Source organism: Corvus moneduloides, chromosome 13, assembly GCF_009650955.1.
Source record: "Corvus moneduloides isolate bCorMon1 chromosome 13, bCorMon1.pri, whole genome shotgun sequence".
Taxonomy (NCBI): Eukaryota; Metazoa; Chordata; class Aves; order Passeriformes; family Corvidae; genus Corvus; species Corvus moneduloides.
The window spans coordinates 14,359,965-14,379,627 of NC_045488.1; the positions used below are offsets into that span (position 1 = coordinate 14,359,965).

At 40.7% G+C, this 19,663-nt stretch overlaps 1 protein-coding gene across 5 annotated transcripts in view; it reads right to left on the reverse strand.

The window, feature by feature from the left end:
* MYO1E (myosin IE) overlaps positions 1-19,663 on the reverse strand; it is a 110,898-nt gene that overhangs the window by 32,868 nt on the left and 58,367 nt on the right. For all 5 annotated transcript variants that reach the window (XR_004242801.1, XR_004242802.1, XM_032123012.1 and 2 more), the window contains exons 2-8: positions 16,103-16,246; positions 14,148-14,237; positions 13,175-13,269; positions 4,386-4,473; positions 2,643-2,732; positions 1,710-1,841; positions 303-437 (exon numbers count right to left, since the gene is read on the reverse strand). Coding sequence is in view for 3 of the 5 variants with exons in the window: in XM_032123014.1 (XP_031978905.1) it covers positions 303-437; positions 1,710-1,841; positions 2,643-2,732; positions 4,386-4,473; positions 13,175-13,269; positions 14,148-14,237; positions 16,103-16,246 (774 nt within the window). In the remaining 2 variants the exon portion in view is untranslated. The remainder of the gene's footprint in view (positions 1-302; positions 438-1,709; positions 1,842-2,642; positions 2,733-4,385; positions 4,474-13,174; positions 13,270-14,147; positions 14,238-16,102; positions 16,247-19,663) is intronic.

Sequence of the window (19,663 nt, forward strand, 5' to 3'; positions counted from 1 at the left end):
TTCTAATGCAAGTTCCTCACTGTGTTCACATTTTCACACTTTTCATACTACAGATCATCCGCACAAATTAAATTTCATTAAATTTGCACTCTTCTGAAAAAGAACAAACTGAAAAACAAAACACCTTTCTACAAAAACCATCTTCAGGATAACATACCTCCTCCTCAGGGCAAAATACAACTAGAAGTCATATCTACAATAATTATTCATTCCCACATTAACAGACCAGTGTCTTTGCTACAAATGAACGGTGAAATGAACGTACATCCACCACTATGCAAATCATACAGTCAAGAACTCACCAGTGTTTCTTGGAAATCTGATTTGTCATTGATGTCATCGACTTTGTAGGACCCAGAGAGACTCAGATAGTAATAGTAGTCCATGCTGGTAATGCCAAGACTGCTTTTTTGTTCTGAGGAGGCCCCTTCAATTAGCTGCAGAATAAAAACCTCCAAATTAGGTATCATTCAACAATCTTCAGCAGAGTTGAGGCAGGTCAAAAACAGGTGACTGAGCCTGAAATTACTGAGAGAAAGACGGCTGGTGCTGTGCCAAGGATGTATCCTTCCTATCTTCTGGTAACTGCTTAATCCAAAAGACCAGCTTCTCAATCCCATTCCCATGAATGGTTTAGTTCTAACTTCACAACTAATAAATAGCTAAAAATGTGACTGATTTGAATGCCTTCCATTATCTTTACCTCATAAAGAAAAGGCAAAGTGGGTTTTTCAATCCGCAACGTATTCCCTGAATCCTCAGGATCAACGTTTTCCACACCCAGTGCAAGGCAGGCAGAGCTGAAAGCACATTCAGAAAGCATCATCTGTGACTCTCACTGTGAGGACAAGCACCCTTCATGCTCCTCAAACCTATGCAAAGGCCACGCAGTCATGCACAGACATGGCTGCAACAGGGAGGAACAAACTAACCTCAAAATAGAGTTGTCAAAATCCCAATGTCTCTTAACTCTCGCGTCAAAAACCCTCTAAAGGCCACAGAAAAATCAGCAGGACAGAGCAAATCGTACATATTCCTCAGAAGAGGAGAATACACCTCCTGGAGCAAGTCCAGCTCCAACTCAACTTTCCATCCTGGCAATGGCACCTCAACTTTATGTGAAGCTGGCTACAGACACTTGCAGTGCCCTGTCTTGTCCCTAGCTCTGTAGAGCTTGGTCAGCAGCACTCCAGCAAGTGAGGACCATGCACATCAAGGACCAGTGAAGGCCAGCAAAGTCTTTCCAAACACAAAAAACAGGGATACTTCAATGATTCAACAAAGAGTATTATCATAAATGTCCCAGAAAAGTTAACTGTGAATCAATTCTCTCTTTCACAGGAAACATATACATATATGTGTGTGTGTATATATATATAAACTAGCCTCTCTCTCTTTATATATAGGCCAGTTCAAAAAGAAGTCTGCTGAAAAGTTCTCATTTCCTATTGTATTCTCCTGGACTTTTTCATATGGGAGTTCACAACGAATTTCCAAGCAAGGCTTTGAAATACTGCAGTATTTTGTTCTGGAGCTGAAAGACAGCCAGGTAGGTCTATGGCAGATGGTGTCTCACCATGCTGTCGAGCTCCCCAGCAGAGGCCAGGTTACCTTTGCAGTGTGCACTCAAATCTCACTGCTTTGAGAATGACTTTTCAATCAAAAGCAAAAAGAGTACATAACTCAAAAAGGACTTAGACGCTTCTGACCTGGTAAAAAATGTGAAAACTCCTCTCTCCAGGATTCCTCATTACAACTCGAGATTTTTCCAGTAAGAAGTTGGAGATTTTCCCTCCATCTGGTTCTCCACCTGGGCTAAACTGTATTTCAAAGTATTTCCCCTGCAATAAATAATTCAAGCTGTTAAATGATTAGTAAATGCAAATTCAAAATCATGCACTTGTACTGTATTCCAAGCAAGGCTATGAGGATATTTCATCTTTATGGATGCAGAGAACAAAGCTGCCTCAAGGTACAACCTAAACTCTTGAAGCATCACACGTCATTTTTTCTGCATTTATACAGCTCGACATTAACACATCACATGTTAATGCAAACGTAGAGAGATCAGTGGCTTCTCTTCACTTCTGAGACTCTTGCTTAGTATAAAGGAAACCACGAGGTTCACCTACACAGCAAGTCAGTTCAACAGATTTACAACCAACAGCAAACCATTCTGCTTGGAAGCAAAGCAAAGCCATGATTTCTTGCTTTCAGGGAGACACTATTTGCATTAACCCTCATGTTACTAAGGAACACATCTCAAATTTTAAACCACATGTGTAACTTTTTAAAATAACTTTTTTAAACTGCAGTGAGCAGTCATTTCAGGAGATTATCTTGACCCTTCTGGAATGACAGACTGAAGGCAATTCCTGCCTACTGCCTGTATATATTAGTAAAGGCTGCAGAGCCCTGATACTTCAAAAACTGTAACCAGTACATATAGAGAAAGAAATGCACAATCTATACGGCATGAAACAGAAGCCTCTGACATATACCATGTTGGTTTTAAAACACACTTTGTATCTTATTCAGATTTACCTCACCTGCAGTAAATTTATATTATACCCCTAAATACTGTCTCTGTAACAGCACAGAAGTTGGAAGAGTAAAGTCAGCTCTAAGGTAGAGGGACTTACAAATCTGCTGGAGTTGTTGTTCCGTACAGTTTTTGCATTCCCAAAGGCCTCCAGTAAAGGGTTGGATTGTAGAATAATATCTTTAACATGCTAAAATTTTAGGAAACAAAAGAAATACAAATTTAGAAACAGGCATTTTTAAAGTTCTTACAGATTTTCTAAAAAAAACCCCACGACATATAAATCATATAGTAAAAAAGCATGAAATCTTGCATCTGTAAAAAATTCTCTTGATCAGATAAGGAATAGAATCCAACCTTTTTTTTTTTTGAGGGCTTTTAGTTCCTATTCTTCGAGGAAAATCCTACAGAATTAAACAAAATGCCTGAGGCTAAAACCTGGTTCTTCTGTTCATTGTTCTGCCAAGCAACACAGCCGATAAACTGATCTGGTTTTTCCATCATCTTCAATTTAAACCATGCTTACACATGAGCATTTAAATCTTTTGGGGGGGTCTGGAACCACAAATAATGAAGTCAGAGCAGCATGAAATTTAGGAATCTGCAAGTGCTTGAGCAATCTGTTTTGGGATCATGGATAATGCTATCCACTTATCTTAGAAAGCAACGTAACGTATTACTGTTGCCTCTTTATCTGATCCTGGGAGCTGGAAACAGGAAGAAGACATCAGCTTTGGGAAAAACCCAGTGCATGCTGGGTTGTGAAAAGAAGATGGAATTTTATTCCAAAATAAATGCTCAAGGCAACTTACTAACCTCATCAACTCCAACTCTATAATTACTAAGAGTAATTTTTAATTTTGTACAAAAAGCTGAAATCTTTTAAACAAAACAAAATATTTACTTATAAAGTACGGTTACATTTATTGCAAAAATAACACAATGCCTTCTCTCTGGTTATGGATCATTCTCTTGGTTACTGAGTTATTCCCTGCAACGTTGCCGGTATCACTGCTGTGCAAAACTATGCAGAAAGAACACACTCAATATCAGAGACTGCAATAAAGCAAAAACTACAGTAAGCACTCAAGAGGAGTGGACTGGTAAAAGCAGCCACTACCTACCACTGCCTCTCAGTGGAGGAATGACACTGTAATGTCATTAAGGGAATTTCTATGGCTATTTAACTCAATTAGCTTCAGTTCATAGGTAGAGCAGACATCAACAATATAATTATTAATAAAAGCAACTATTTGTTCTTTCAGGCAGATTTCACACACCCTAATTTTGCCTAGATAAGCTCATAAAACAAAATTATGTTCTTGCAGTGCCTCTTTGATGTATACACACAAATTAGAAATTTAAAGGAAGCAACAGAAACCCAAAATGCCAGTTCAGTTTTCAATAAAATGCCAACACAGGAGGAAAAAAATCACACACCCACTAAATTGATTGTTGTTCTTAATCTGGTTTAGAACAATTAAAGTACCTCTTACCACTTAACTGAAAAAAAAAAAACCAACAAAACCCCAAACCAAAAAACCCCCTATAGCTTGTAGATGCAATTCAGCATAAAGGCTATAGCACCTGGAGCAGAGCTGATTCCGGCCCTGCAGCTGTCCCTGCCATGGCTCCCATCCAGCATCCTGCAGGTGAGGAAAGCTGCCCAGCCCAGAGCTCTCTGCTTTGGGGCCCACACGTTTCTGGCTGCTCACCCACAAGTTAGCCAGGTCAAAAGTGCCTCTCACCTGCCAGTGTCTGCCACAACAGCCTTTGCCATTCCACCTCTGAAGTGAATCTTTAGACTAAGCTTATGCTTCAGTGTTACTCTATATCAACTCACCTGTACTTTAGGGCCACCTCCTGAAATTTTGGAGATATAACTCATGATATATTTAGCAGCTACAGTCTTTCCAGCACCACTTTCCCCACTATAAAAAAGAAACACAAAAATGTACATGTTAGTTTTTAAGTAACTCTACAATGGGGTAATTTGAAGCTCATCTCATCCAACCAAGGCGGGGTACCTTAATTATATACACCACATTCACACTGGGGTAACCAGGTAATACAGACTGACACGGTGTGGTAGCATTGTGCTTGGATGTGTTTGTGAATACAGAACTCTGAATACACCATCTTGCATGGACACCAGAACCTCTGCAAGACTCAAAGGTCAAAAAAGTACATACATTGAGAAACCTCTACTTAAACCAAGATGCTTGAAACAGAGTATGTGTGTTAAAAACTCAATTCCCATCTAAATTTAGGGGGATTTCAGGTCTTGACACAAAAACTAATTTGAAAATCTGAGCTGTGCATGCCATGCCAGATACCTACTTCATTTTAGTAGTTTTTTGTTTTAGGTGTTCCTGAATAAAATAATGAGGCATTATTAATCACATCCTGAATGACGGAAGAACTACCTTCCTGTTCCTATGCCTCTTGACACAGGGTACAAGGAGTCTTAATATCCCGTACTAGCTCTCACAATTCCTTCCTTCCTTTATATTTCACTTCAACGGTGAATGGTGTTTACAACATCAGCAGCTTTGCCTTCTTGCAATCAGTAAGTTTCTCAAGAAGGAAAGAAGACCGGCATGCCAGACAAACCAATCTCCCTTCACTTCATCCCTTAAAGCTAACTTCATTTCAACAGAATTCCTCCAGACTTAGTAAACTTTGGTGCAAGTCAGCTCTGACCTTAATGCATGTCCCATGACCTGGACAACTACACCAAAGCAAGAAGACCAACGCACAGATGTTGTTCAATGTCACAAAAAAGAGCTAAATTAGTCTTCTCTTTTGTGAAAATCTGTGCTATCTTTAAACTTCTGAATAATTTCAGTGAATGTTGTTGACTCTTCTACCCTGTGCCCACTTGTTCCTGGATATGGATCAAATGCACATCTTTTCCTGCACAAATTTTAGCTACCTCTGCCAAAGAAACATCAGCATGTCCTGCACAGGAAGGGACTCACTGAGAATGAACAACTCAGAGCTCCCTATCAGCATGACTAATAGAGACATTTTTAAAGGTTTCATTCTGAAAAAACTCCCCAAACTGCCAAGCTGCAAATGTAATTTTACATCTTTAAAGCTTCCAAACACTACAGAAATACTGAAAGGCTTTTATAAATTATTTTCTGAGAAATGTTTTTGTGCTTTTGTCTTCTCCTGACTACAGTTTTACAGATCAAACTGAAAACTTGGAAAGGTGAAAAAGTACTTATTGAGCATCCATTTGTGGAGCACAGACCACTTTTATTATTATTCTTCTGAATCACCTTTTCCAAACAACCAAGAAAGCCTGTATTATGGATATCTACCACATTTACAGGGACAGACTTTGATGAATGGCAAACTGCTTTTAGAAGTTCAAACCATGAATAGTTCAATAATTAAAATAACATTTCTTCAAAATCTGCTGGCAGTAAATTTGTTCTTCCTGTTGTACAACCAGACAAATTGAAACTGAATCATACTCTGAGCTTACAAATTGCAATTTTCAAATGAGTACAGGAGAGGATCCAGGGCCAAACACAACACCTGAATTTGATCAGGTATTATTTAGCACACAGTAAAAATATAACACATTTCTGTTAAGATTTTCTTCAATGCATCCATTATCCTTCTCCTCCTTGCTCAAATTAAGTGTGGCTTGTATTTCTTACTCCATAGTGTCTGCCACAGAACTGACCTGGAGCAATAAGGCTCCGTTTTATTGTTAGTCACTGTTTCAATGTAAGTGGTCCTTCCTAGTAAATTAATTTGGCTGAAAGATTGCCTTCCAGAGTTTACTTTAAATTTATGCATGCATACACTGGTTTTCAGTTTTATGTTTTTATTGATCAAAGACCAGCAAATTGCTCCAATTAAGCTAGAATTAAACAAGAAGATGCATTATGTATGAACCAAAGCAGCTTTATCTGATGGGATGGTATCCTGCCCCCAGTAAAGCTCAGGTATTCAAATGGAACAGGGAAATTGTGGCATTCCTGCCAAATGATATTCATACAGCTTCTTTGTATAAATCTGACTGCTCTGCTGTTATTAAAACTATTTTAAGAAGATGTAAGAATCATCTAACCTGGTAGTTTGAAGTACGTTGGAAGTATGGAGGTTTTGAAAGCTTGAAAAAAATTCTTAAAATGGCTTAAAGTGGATTGTGGTATTGACAATTTTCTCAGAGACTTTTCTTGCTAAAAGTAAAACCATCACATAGTCTCAAACACCAACAAAATTTACAATGTTTTGAAAGATGTATTGTTTCTTCTAGCACTATCTGCCACTTCAGAAAAATGACATTTTCTTCCACCAAGTCAATTAATGCTTAGCTGAAATCAGAATAAGACTACAAATGCAGAAGGAAATTGTTTTGCTCCTTGCTTCCTTCCCAGAGGAAGGAATCAGTGATTACAGAAGCAAGATCTGATACACAGTGTCATCCTTCTCTCTAAAATGAATTTTCTGAGTGACATTTGATATGGTATCCATGGCTGTAGAACAATACAAGTGATGCTTATCTACATTGCCAGGACAATGTAGAAATTTTAATACCAAGTATTTATAAAGAACTCTTCAATCTGCCAGTAAAGAACACTGTATATGTAAAATACTCTGATGTGTTTGGATAAGCTTTATAGCTTGTTTACACAGAAAATTTACCTTCTGCAATTATGTTCAGAGAAATGTCAGTAGCACTACTTCAGTGAAATATTTTTCCCTTCTGAATCAGAGAACCTAACTTTTCTTACTGTGTTAGATTTTTGTTTCTACCACTTCCTCATTAAAATTCAACCATACTTCCAGTCAGGTTCTCTACAGACATTTTAGAATGATCAGTCATCTGAGTCTTCTGGAAAGCTGAGATACAGAAGCTGACTAGAAATCTCTTATTAAATTTTCAACTTAATAGATTTAAGATAGACATGAGCTGTTCACTAAAAGCTGTTGGGGTAAATGATCTTTTCATTAACACATATTTATAGTATATTAGATGCACTGACTTTTTAGATATCATACACTGCTTTCCTGGACTCAAATGTCACCACACAAATGCCAAATGTAAACTGAAACTACAAACAAGAAAAACTGCTTTAAAGCAACAGCAACATCTCCTGACAGGGATCACAGAATCAAAGTGAAATTAAAGTCCTCAGCTTTATAGAAAGGTAAAACCTTAACAACACTCTGAAGAAATGCATTTATTGCTACATAATAGAAAAATATTAATCATAACCTCCACTCTCTTAATTAAAGGACAGCGATAGCTCAAAAGGAATTAAAAGACACGAGACAATCCTTCATAATTAAAATCTTGACTGCACAACTTGTTGATAGTCCGGAAGGGCTGCCATGTCACATGGGGGAGAAATGCCAACAGTCTGTTTTAACTGCCACCGATGAGCTTAGCTCAAGAAAGTTCTAAATTAAATATCATGCCTCAGTAAAACATAAGCTTAATAAGAAATAAAGTCCAGCTTAGCTGTGTTAGGTCTGTGAGTGAACTTCTGCCCATGCACGCGGCCAGGGAAGACCTGGGGGCACTACTCCCTCTTCCCACCTAAGCACACCCTGCTCCTGGATTCAGCCCAGCTCGGAGGCAGCCCATGAATAACCTCATTGTTTATTTACTCTGCAGCAGCCATGCAAAGCAGCTCAGCTATGATTAGACATGTGCACATGTAATTTTCTTAACACGTATGCAAATATGCTGAAATTACTCAGCTAATGAAAATGCCTTCCCTGGCCTTGGAAAGGTTGTTTGGTAACAATTTTTCTTTTAAAATTAGTATTATCATATGAAAAGAGATTATTTTTGGTTGCCACCTATCCAGCCTTTCCAAGAATTGCATTTTCTTTTGGATCTGCTTTCCCAGTTCATTCACTAACTTTTGAAGAAGACGAGTTTTTCTAACAGTGTCTAAATATATTTGGAATTAATGTCCAGGCAAAAGGTGCTCTGCCCACATTAGGGACCCTGCTTCACCTGCCTGGAAACACACATCTAGTCTGTGGGAATGAATTTTTCCTCCCAGGTTTGGAGGCAGATGCCACAGGTGCCCAAAGCATACAGAGGGAGGACACAGCAGGTGTGCATCAGCCCCTTCCCCACCGTCCTTGTGTCTCCATTCCAGAGGCTCCATATGCAACAGAAGCCAGACTTAGCCTTTGTGATCTGTGAATAGGTCCAGTCTATACCTTATTTCTTACCTTCTCTCTTTGCAAACCTTTCTTTAGTGGGAAATCTGCCATCTTGAAGAGGAAAAAGAAGGAAAAACCTGGGTATTAGCTGGTTCTGCTCCACCAGGGATTTTCAGTGGAGTCACTCCAAATTTAGACTAGTTACGAAGAAGAGAAGCAAGCAGCACCTCACTAGAACATACTGTTATCATCGCTCATCTTCCGCAGGACAGATTTTTACAACAACAGTGATGTTTCACTGAACACAAAGGTTCATTTGGAGCTGTTTATGCTCAGCAGCTTCTGTGGTACTGACAACAGACAGAGCTGTGTTGCAGTGGGGATCCTGCAACACGCATATATCAAACCAGGAGTCCCGTGGAAAGGAAATATATATGGACAGACAGATTCTTGATAGCTGTTTCAGAGATGTTTATTTCTCCAGCCGCATGGCCGGAGCTCTGCCGAGGAACTGTTCCAGTCACGGGACCAAGGGTCCTTCTGCCCGCGCAGGGAACACAAACCAACCAATGGGGAACGAGGCTGAGCAGGGACAGGGAAGCCCCGTGCCTGTCCCCTCAGGGCCCCTCTCCCAGGGCTACACGGCGGGGGAGGGACCCCAACACCTCACCCGTTTTATTTTAATAAAAGGAGAATGAAAACAACTGGATAAACATAACAAGAACAGTTTCAAAACAAAACAAGCCACCCTCCTGAGTCTTTAAATGTCCAAACAGATTCTGTGGAACATCTTAGGGCTGACAGAAGGGAGACAGAATTCTCTGAGCATGCTTTGTGGGGAAACTGAGGCAGGAGAGGGTTTAACTTCTTCCCTCCCCCTTTTCATCCCCCACTCGGCATTGGAAAGGGATTTTTGGGGAAACAATTGGCAAAAGCATGGTTTTGTGAGGGAAACCATGGATGAAAAAACGGATTGGGAATACACTGGGGGTAATAGGACATAGGGTAAAAGGGAAAGGTGGGATTAGGAAAGGGAAACTGTAGGGGGGGCTTACAATGGAGATACTGTCTAACATGACTACGATTTTTTGCATATATACTGCCTTTTACAGAAACACCATCAGGCCCAGTGACCTGCGATGCTTGTAACCCTTTTCTCCCTAGTACAATATTAAATTCCACCACCTCTCCATCTCCCAAGCTTGGGATGCATTTTTCAGGGTTATTCTTTTTAATAGCAGTTCTATGCACGAATATGTCTTGCTGGTTGTCACACCTTGTTATAAAACCATAATTTTGCTTAACATTATACCATTTTACTATCCCTAAGGTCTTAGTTACTATGATCTTTTTCCGAGTGGCTGCTGTTTTTTGTCTCGCTGCGTCTTTGCTCTCTCCTTCGGTCGCTCCCGTGTTGGAATTGTCGGGGCTGCTGGTGCCTGCGCGCTCTTCCCGGGGTCGCGTTCGGGGCTGCGCGGGCCGGGCCGGGCCGCGCCGCTCAGTTCTCCGTGCGTCGCCTCCTCTGGTCGCAGCTTCGCTGCCAATGCCGGGCGCTGCATCCACGTCTCGGCCGGGCCCCCGAGCGACGACCCCCCCGCGCCCTGCTCCAGCGCATGTTTCGGTTCGGCGCGGCTCCGTTCCACCGCCACCGCCGCCAGCCGCTGCCCGCGCGCCGCCCCTCTCGGTCGGGCGTTCCCGGGGCTCGCTCCACCACGCGCTGCACAGGACCGGGCGGGCACCGCCGGGTCCCGCCGCGCCTCGCTCCGCCACCGACGCTGCGGCTCGCGTGGCTCCGCCCGCGCGCGGGAACTGCCTCGCTGCTGCTCGCAGAGCGCTCGGTGCACGTGGCCTGGGCCGCACGGTCCCTGCGCCAGGACACAGCTGACATCGCTCAACAGTCTCGGTAACTAAATAATATTCACGAAAATATTCTTCCATCGGCATATATTTTGACTCCAGTATTAACTGTGTCCAAACGGTTTTCCAAAAGCCCTTGGTAAGAATTAAATCCCAAGAAACATAGAAAAAGTTCTTAAACAACCATGCCAGGAAGTGTTTCAGTTCTTTCTGAGCTTGAATCAAGCTAAAATTTACAAATCGTTGTTCAAGAATCGTTTTAAGTTTAAGATAAATGTCCATATGCGGCTCTGAGAGCCAAGAGTCTTCCCACCGTTCCTCCATAGTTTAGATATGGAATAGCAAAGCAAAACCAAGAAGAGGAATCCAAAGTTTCCAGGGTTTACTCACACAAATCAGTCGCTTAGGGATCGGGGATCGTTCTGCTCACAAATCTCCACCATTTGTTGCAGTGGGGATCCTGCAACACGCATATATCAAACCAGGAGTCCCGTGGAAAGGAAATATATATGGACAGACAGATTCTTGATAGCTGTTTCAGAGATGTTTATTTCTCCAGCCGCATGGCCGGAGCTCTGCCGAGGAACTGTTCCAGTCACGGGACCAAGGGTCCTTCTGCCCGCGCAGGGAACACAAACCAACCAATGGGAACGAGGCTGAGCAGGGGCAGGGAAGCCCCGTGCCTGTCCCCTCAGGGCCCCTCTCCCAGGGCTACACGGCGGGGGAGGGACCCCAACAGAGCTGTGTCTCAATTTTTTGAGAATCACCAGTTTAGGGGCAGAAACAGTAAAGCCCTTGGCAGCTATCAAGTGAAACTGATGGAGTGGTAGCAGACACTAAGTTAGGCAGAACATTCATTTCACTCAAGAGCAGCATCCTGGGAGCTGCCAGTCTGCAGCAATTTCAGTGCCTTCTGGTCCCCACAATAAAACATAAAGCAAGCAAACTCCAAGAAATTTCTTTCTAAAGCCAGCCCTGGTTGTTGGAAATAGTGATGACATTAAATCAGAAAATGTAAGATGTATCTAAACAGCTTAAATCAAATGTGGTCCAAAGGATTAAAATATCAACCAAACAATATATATTTAATGAGCAGCTGAGTTGATTTATTATTTATAAATGTAATTTCTAGGTGTCCTAAAAAACCAAAAACCGTGAGGAAAACTACTTTTAAGTCTACTCTGCAGTTTCTACAGTGTCTGTAACAAGAATATCAAAGGAAAAATAAATGTGTATAAAGGAAAAAAGTCTCTGAAATGTCCCTTGTAAATATGATCCTTCTTGTTTCAGTTTTGCAGTAGATTTCAATTAACTCCTGCAGTCTATGACTAGGCCCTGCACACACTGAGGGAAGTTTCACTTTGCACATACAAAATGCACATTCCAAAGAGCATTCAAGTACATCATCCAGCATTCAAGTACAAGAACTGTCACGTAAAATTAAAACTCTAAGTCTGTATCTCAGATCTGTATCTCTGCTCTCTCACAATGTGACTCTCTGCATGCACTGCACTGTGGGGCACAGCACAGGATCAAAAAGTAGGGTTTTTAATCACAATCCACAACAGCTCAAAGATTTTCACTGTAAATTCAGCTTCATGTGAAACATCCCACTCTCTGGGATGTTACTTTGTGACAAAAGCAAAATAAATCCCAATTTTACCTGTTCCTAACAGGTCTCAATTTGACTACATGTGCCTAGTAAACTTCAGCATCAGTTTTCCAAAGAGAAAGACTGAGCTCAGGGAACAATTCAGCCATCCCAGTGACAGCCAGGAGAGCTCTGAGCTTTTTGTTTCCTATGGCACCAGGCTGTCCCAGGGACCCAGGAACAGAGAGGCCCTCCTTGGACACAGCAAACTGTTACCACCTGTTTTGGTCTTCCCACGTGTAAAATCCCTGCACAGCCCCTGGGAGGCCCCACCCTGCTCTGAGTAAAGGGCAGCTCCATGCGTTCTGCACTCAACCTCCCCAGCAGCCCTGCAAGAAGGGAACTCAGAAGGGGCAGAGGGTACCAGCTGCAGGATTCTGCAGTTCTTGCTCTCCACACGTTTTCTTTTATCATACACCACCTATAAAACCCTCGATGAGAACAAAGCATAAAGTCTACTCCCAAAATTCACTCTGTCACTTAAATAATGCCTGTCATTAAAAAAGTTGAGTAATAATTCTACAGTGAATTTCATCACTTAATAATTAAAATAGACTAACAGTGAAGATGAAATTAATTTCCCAGTATCCCTCTCCTCCTTTTGTCTCTGAGTGAATGCAAGTAAAACTCCAAAAGGAACAAAAGACCATGATAAATGCGGTCCATGTGGGATTGCTGAATTTAACAGTATCTGTGGTTGTACAGTTGTAAATCCAGCCCCCTCATGCAGTCATTCGAGCTGTTATAATTTTGGTTTTGGACAAGAAGCTGGCTGTGTAAGAGAGTTCTCTTGGTTAAGCTATCATCAGGATTTTACTGGAAAACAAAAAGGAGGGTCAGAAAATACTTAGCTATCCTAGAAAATCCCAAAATGTGAACATGGATAGAAGATTTTTAATGATATAATAAACTTTTTTGCTTCTTCAAGTTAAAACACCGTAAGAAAACAAATTGTTTTTTACAGATCTTTTTCTTACCTAATAATGACACACTGATTTTCTCTGTCAATAATCATGTTTCTGTACATGCTGTCTGCAAGAGCATAAATATGTGGTGGATTTTCATACTGTGCCTAGGAGGGGAAATAAAGATTAATTTTTCAAGACAACATTAAAAAATGCAGAAAGAGCAAAATAAATACGTATCTAAATTGGAAGGGTTATTTTCCTGGGAAGAAAAAATTCTGAATAGCACTTTATAGTTAATTTTCCCCAAGAATTTTTTGGTACATTTAATAAAAACAAACCAAAGTCTCTGGACTTTGTTAGTGGTCTTTCTCTCATCCACAATTTTCTCCTAAACTATTGCAAACACCCTGTTCTAAAAATGGCCTCTGCATGAAATGTATTACTTGTCCAAAGGAAACTCACATAATTTAAGCCTATCTCACCAGTGATCAATGTGCTAACAAGCCAGCACTCAGAGCCTGGTGCCTCGGGTCCCATTCTCATCCAGTGGGCCATTCAAACCCAAGTTTCCCTGAGTGGACACACCCAACTTGAGCAGGAAATTGAATTTTAAGTCCCTAATGTTCTTGTGCTGACTCGCTCTTCAAGCTGTATTTTCAAAAGTGGCATCTAATTTTGGCACCTCAATTTTTTTTACTGTTCTTGTCCAGTTAGAGAGTTCTGGAATCACAGTCTCCAAATCCACTAATGGCCATTTTGTGCATATGACAGCTTAAAAACTGCCTTTGCAGGAGCAGGGACACGTCAAGGAGAGAAACCTGATATGGATTAGAGCTAATCAGTACAAGTATTTTCTTGAAATACTGATCTTATATTCCAAGGAGGTCAATTTGAAGACTAGGTCTATGGCAATGGCTATCTGCCAAGTTCTCCCAGGCAAACACAATGCTAGCAGAAACAAATGGTTCCAAGTGTTAAACTGTGTAGAATAATATTTCCAAGCCCCTGAATACTGCACTATATTTTAGACTGCTTTACTTACTGCTCCTTGGTACATTTCAATTTCCTTTTCCCCAAAATATGGCATTTGCTTGAAAGGATTCACAGAGATTAATACGGAGCCAATGTACGTCTGCATTCAGAAAAAGTTAAGGTAACTACAGTTTCATAAAGTATTATCTTACTACTAGTGACAACTTTTCCACCTATTACATAATACTTCAAATAACAGTAAAACATCCAACAGCTTACAACAATTGTTAATAAAAATTAAATTAGCAGGCTTACAAGAATATAAACATATCATTCAATTGGAATATTTTCATATTATCTTATTTTAAGGCAAGCTAAGTACAGAAACGTATTAAAGGCCAAATCATGACACATCTTGAATAAAAATACAGAAAAGAAATGGCATATTTGAACTGGTTTTAGTCCTTCGTAACTGAGGAGACTGTATTGTCAGTATTAGAAAATATTGGTTTGACCTTTGCAGAATACAATGCAGTGACACATTCTGATCTCACAGGACAGTGCTGAGCAAGCAGAGCCGGATGGAAATGGCCACTGCCAAGCTAAATTAGACAATTACTCAGCTGCATGCACTGGGGGGGGTACTGGGGGAATTGGGTAATTCAGGCTGTGGTGTTATTTTATGAGTGAAACTATTAACAGTCCCTCAGAGTCCTCTCCTGCAGGCTGCCCTGTACCAAGACACTCAATTTCAACCATTATTAGAATTTTTGCAAGATTTTTAATATAATATTTCCCTATTCTGCATTCAGCTGCACATGACCTGCATTTCAAATACTTCATAAACCTTTGGAACTACAGCTGCAGTGTACACATAGGAAGCACCTGATAGTAATTCACAGGCATCAGTATCACTTTTCATTGAGCTGGGAGTTAGCAACAAGCCCACACCTGTGGGTCCAAAATGTTGTACTGCAGTTTCATTAACAACCTGGAATTGTTCACAGGCAAGCTTGCTAGCTAAGCTTTCTGTACAAAGTAGGAAAATTAACCTATTCAGCTGGATTGTCTTATGTAGGAATCTACTACTGTGGTGCCATGGCACAAAAGGTAATGTATTAGAGAAGAACTGCAACTCAATGAACATAACTTCTGTAATATTAATTTGAAATGCTTTCTTAATAAATTTTTAATTTAATTCAAAAAGAGTGACAACATCTGGGTCGTGAATATAATAAATCAATTACTCATTGTGTCAGTATAAACACTTGAAGCATCAGTTTTCTGTTGGTAAACAATACCAGCATTTTCTGGGATGATTCCGTCATCTCTGTACAATGTAGCATTGAGAAATGTTCATTCATGGGTGGACACACAAACAATTCAAATATTCAAGAGATGATCTTCATCTTTGAATGAAAAGCCTTCACAGAACTGCAAAAGGAGTCCTCCCTACATGAGGGAAGACTGACCCCTCAATGCGACCCTTGGAAAACACCCTTATGCCTGCTTCAGCAGAAAGATCATGTTAACTTCGCTATTTTTACAAGAAAGAAAAACCATCATCCCATGATTCACAGTATTAGCAGTTCCAGAATAAGTTGTAAATGGGGTTATGTCACAGAAGAAATGCTATTTTGAAAGCATTCGAATTTTGGAGGTATAGAACACATCAATAAATGTACACACATCTAAAACCTATTAATTCTTGCTCTCAGAAGTAGCATTACTTCAGGAGGCTTCAGGGGCCACGTGAATGTATAACTATATGGAGGTACAATCTTCAACACTGGCAAGAACAATTCCAAATATTAAAAAGAGTATCTTAAAATAATTTTTGCTATCTTAATTTCAACCCTCATAATTAGCTGAGTTTTCAAAGCATTTTGTGTTCTCTCAGGAGAAGTGTCACACGAAATGTTCAGCATCTTTGAGTAATCTGCCTAAAGAGAATACATACATATGTAATTAGTGTCACGTTGGCTCAGCAAGGCCACAGGGCCCCACAAAACCAACAAAGGATACAAAAATATAGTCATCCATGTATCGTTTCTTTAGGTTCTCCACTATGGAATCCTCAGTGATTTTGGAAAGCAGGACCATATCATCCACTCCACTGTGCTTGACATTGTGGCTCTGCCAGTGGTATCTGTAGTGTCCTTTGCTGCCCTGCAGGAAAGCACAATGAACATCACAAAGGTTACTGCATTTCTCATCAGCATTAAGCAACTGAAAACCATTATTCAAATTCCAGCTTCCCAAATATTTTTTTCCATTGAATTCTATTCCTTGATCCAGGCATTCTATAAAGGTATACATAAATGGTGTCAGCTGACTTGCCTCCGCACTGTTAAAGAATTGCACTGCGCCCCAAAACTAGAAGGTAATTCAATAGTGTTTTGTGACCACCTACACACAGAATGGATTTCAGATGGCAGACATTTTTAAATCTAATAGAAAAAAAACCCCAATTATTCCAACTGAGATGCAGCTATTGGAAGCTAAGGATGCAAAAATTACACTCCTACAGTGCAACTATTACCAGTGAGGATAATTACCATCACCACAGTGAATTCTTCATCCTTTACAGTCTTTTAAGTCAAAGCTGCACATATGCTGTTACTGGGAGGGAAGCTGTGAGCGTGCTGCAGTTAAGTATTCAGGGATGTTCTGCAAATTATGTACCCCAGCTTGTCGGCTGCGTGTCTTCACAGTCCCTTTTGATCTGTTAGTCACCATGCTTAACTGACATCTAAATAGATAGTCTCTCCCCACACACAGAGACTACTATTTCAGGATGCTACTAAAACACGTGACATTTCATGCTGTACCACTTGAAATCAAAATCTGTTTTTCTTCCAGCTGATTTGAACTGTAGTTTGGTTCCATGGATACACCCACAAACAGATTTAAATCCAGTCAACATCAAGGCTATTAATTCAGCTATAAATCTGCTCTCCAAACCCAAACCTATTTTCTGTAGACTGGCAGACAATGCTGATGGAGTTCTGATCTCTTGCCTTTTTCTACCTAATTTTTACTTACACAATACTGAAATTAGTGATGCTGGAATTAGCACATTTAACACTGAGAAGTGATCAAGTATGCTGTCAAGGAAGATGTGGCCAACAAAATGCCAATTCTGCAAATTCCCCTCATTCTTTAATACTACAGTTTGTAACAACGTGATTTAACTACACTGCTCTGGTGTACATCATACAGGATCAAGTCACATTCACCAGAATACAAGCAATTTATTATAAAGTATGTGCATTATTTTATTCTGCAAAAATTTTACAGACTAACTAAAAAAATTTAGGTACTCTGAACACTTCAGCTGCATTGGTATTTTGAAATGGGACATCAGCAACTTACAGAGGGGCAACTTTTGTGTGTACACAGTTCTGCAGGAGCAAATGACCCACACGACTGTACTAACACCAAGTGCTACAGCAGGCCTACAGCCTGGCTTTGTCTCGCCTTGACTGACACAAAAACCAAAGACCAACCAGATTTTTACTACAAGTTAAATTAACTTGCACTAAACCCTGCTACTGAAGACAGCACAGAAGCTGTAGGCTTCATGTGTCTTTTCTCTTATGTCTCCAGCCATTGCTAGCCTGATGCAGATCCACCACTGCCAACACCAATGGAGAACAGTTGCAAACTTAAATCAAAAAAATGCTTTCAAATATAGTACAGCAGAGGTAAATAAGTCTGAAAACAATCTCAGCAATTTGCTTGAACATCCACAAGTGTACATGAGCTTCAATAAAATAGTAACTTCAAACTAGTTTAGTTTGTGCGAACCTTGTCACTTTTCTATCTGTACAATGAAAGCAGTGATCTGGAAGCACTGAAAAAACAAAGTTGGGGTTTTTTTTGTTTGTTTTTTTTTTAATTGTCATAAAACATGTGACTGAATATTATTTGAAGCTTGGGGTATTGGAGAAAACAGAAGTCCAATGGAGAAGCATAATTTCCTTCTGTGCACTCATCAGCTATTTGTGGTATTACACTTGGAAAAGGGAACTGCCAGGATGGACAAAAAGGTACAAGTATCAAAATAAATACAGATAATTAGATTGTTCACAAAGCTATACAGAATGTAGTTTAGTATCATATAACAGAGTAAGCTACAGAAAACGTATAAGAAATGAGACTGGGAAAACAATCAAATGTCCCTTTGGAAGCCATGGCATCAGACCCAGTGAGCTCAATGAGCACAAAGCTTGCAAAGCCACGGGATACATGGAAAATGTGCACACTGCCTGCAAAACAGCAGCTTTATGCAAGTCAGCGACTGTTGCTGACTGTGATTAAGCCACACACAGGACCAGGCCAAAGGGTTCTTCCCCAAAAGCACTGGGAGCCAGCAGGGAAGAAAGGGGGGCTGTGCCAGGGTGGCCCAACTCCCCTGAGAGCAGCTCTGCCCTGAGCTCCCGCCCACCTCTAATCACAGCAGCAATCAAATCTGAGAGCCTCAGGACCACAGACACACTGCAAACCGTGCAGAGGTCTAAGAAAAAGGCAGCAACCTAAATACCCAATAAAGCAATGGCATAGAAGACAGCTGAGAGTCATGGCACTAAGTAGTTCCCAATAATATTGTAACTCAATTTAAATGGCAGTTTCATAGTAGTTTGGAATTATCCTTTTCCCTTCAAAACATGGCCTTAAATGCAAATGTGCAGAGAACCAGCAAAGCACCACCAGATTATTGTCAGACTTTTCCCTGGGATCTAGAAATAAGCCCAAGCTTTAGTAGTGCCTGAACAGCCATGATTAAGTTTTGCTCTCACTCTTCCTTCTCCAGGAAGGTAACACCAGTGGGATGGCCAGGCACAGTGGCTACCACATCCTTGTCTGGGCAACAAAATAGGAAGTGTTTTGTCTAGAGTACACCACCCACTACCATGCCCTTCCAAGCATGAGCAATGGCTATAGAGTCTAACCTGACTTTAGCAACTTCAGTCACTTCCAACTGGTACCACAACCACATCCAGCTAACAACTAACTGGTTTTTATAGAGTTTTGAAATGAAAACCAAAAATTCATAAAATCTTCCTATCATCAATCATCTGAAAAAACTCCACATCATAGCAATTATAAAAGCAACTCTTCATCTTTCTCCAGGCTCCATATTTTCCAATAGTCAAGGCTATATGCTTAAAAATCACACTAATGATTTGTTCTTATTGCATATTTCTTGAGAATTTAAGTTTTTTTTTTTAAAGAGAGCTTTCCATCCTCCAGATAAAAATGCAGCAGTCTAATATGGAGACAATTGACACCTGAGCTAGCGACCTGGTGTCCACTTGAACCTGCTTTGCAGAGTGCACTACGGCTAATTCACTCAGCTGCTAATTGCCCTCTGCTGTCCAGCACACAACACACTTCTCCCTCTACCCCTCTCCAGAGGGATCCTCCAGACACAGGCCAGGTCTCCTGGCCTGCTTGTGTCCTTCCTTCCCAGAAGGTTCTTCAGAGCCAGCAGCACAAGGCTGGCAGAGCTGCCCCACACCCAATGTCACAGCCAGGACCTGTTAACTCTGACAGAGCTCCCCTGGGGCACGGTCAGACATG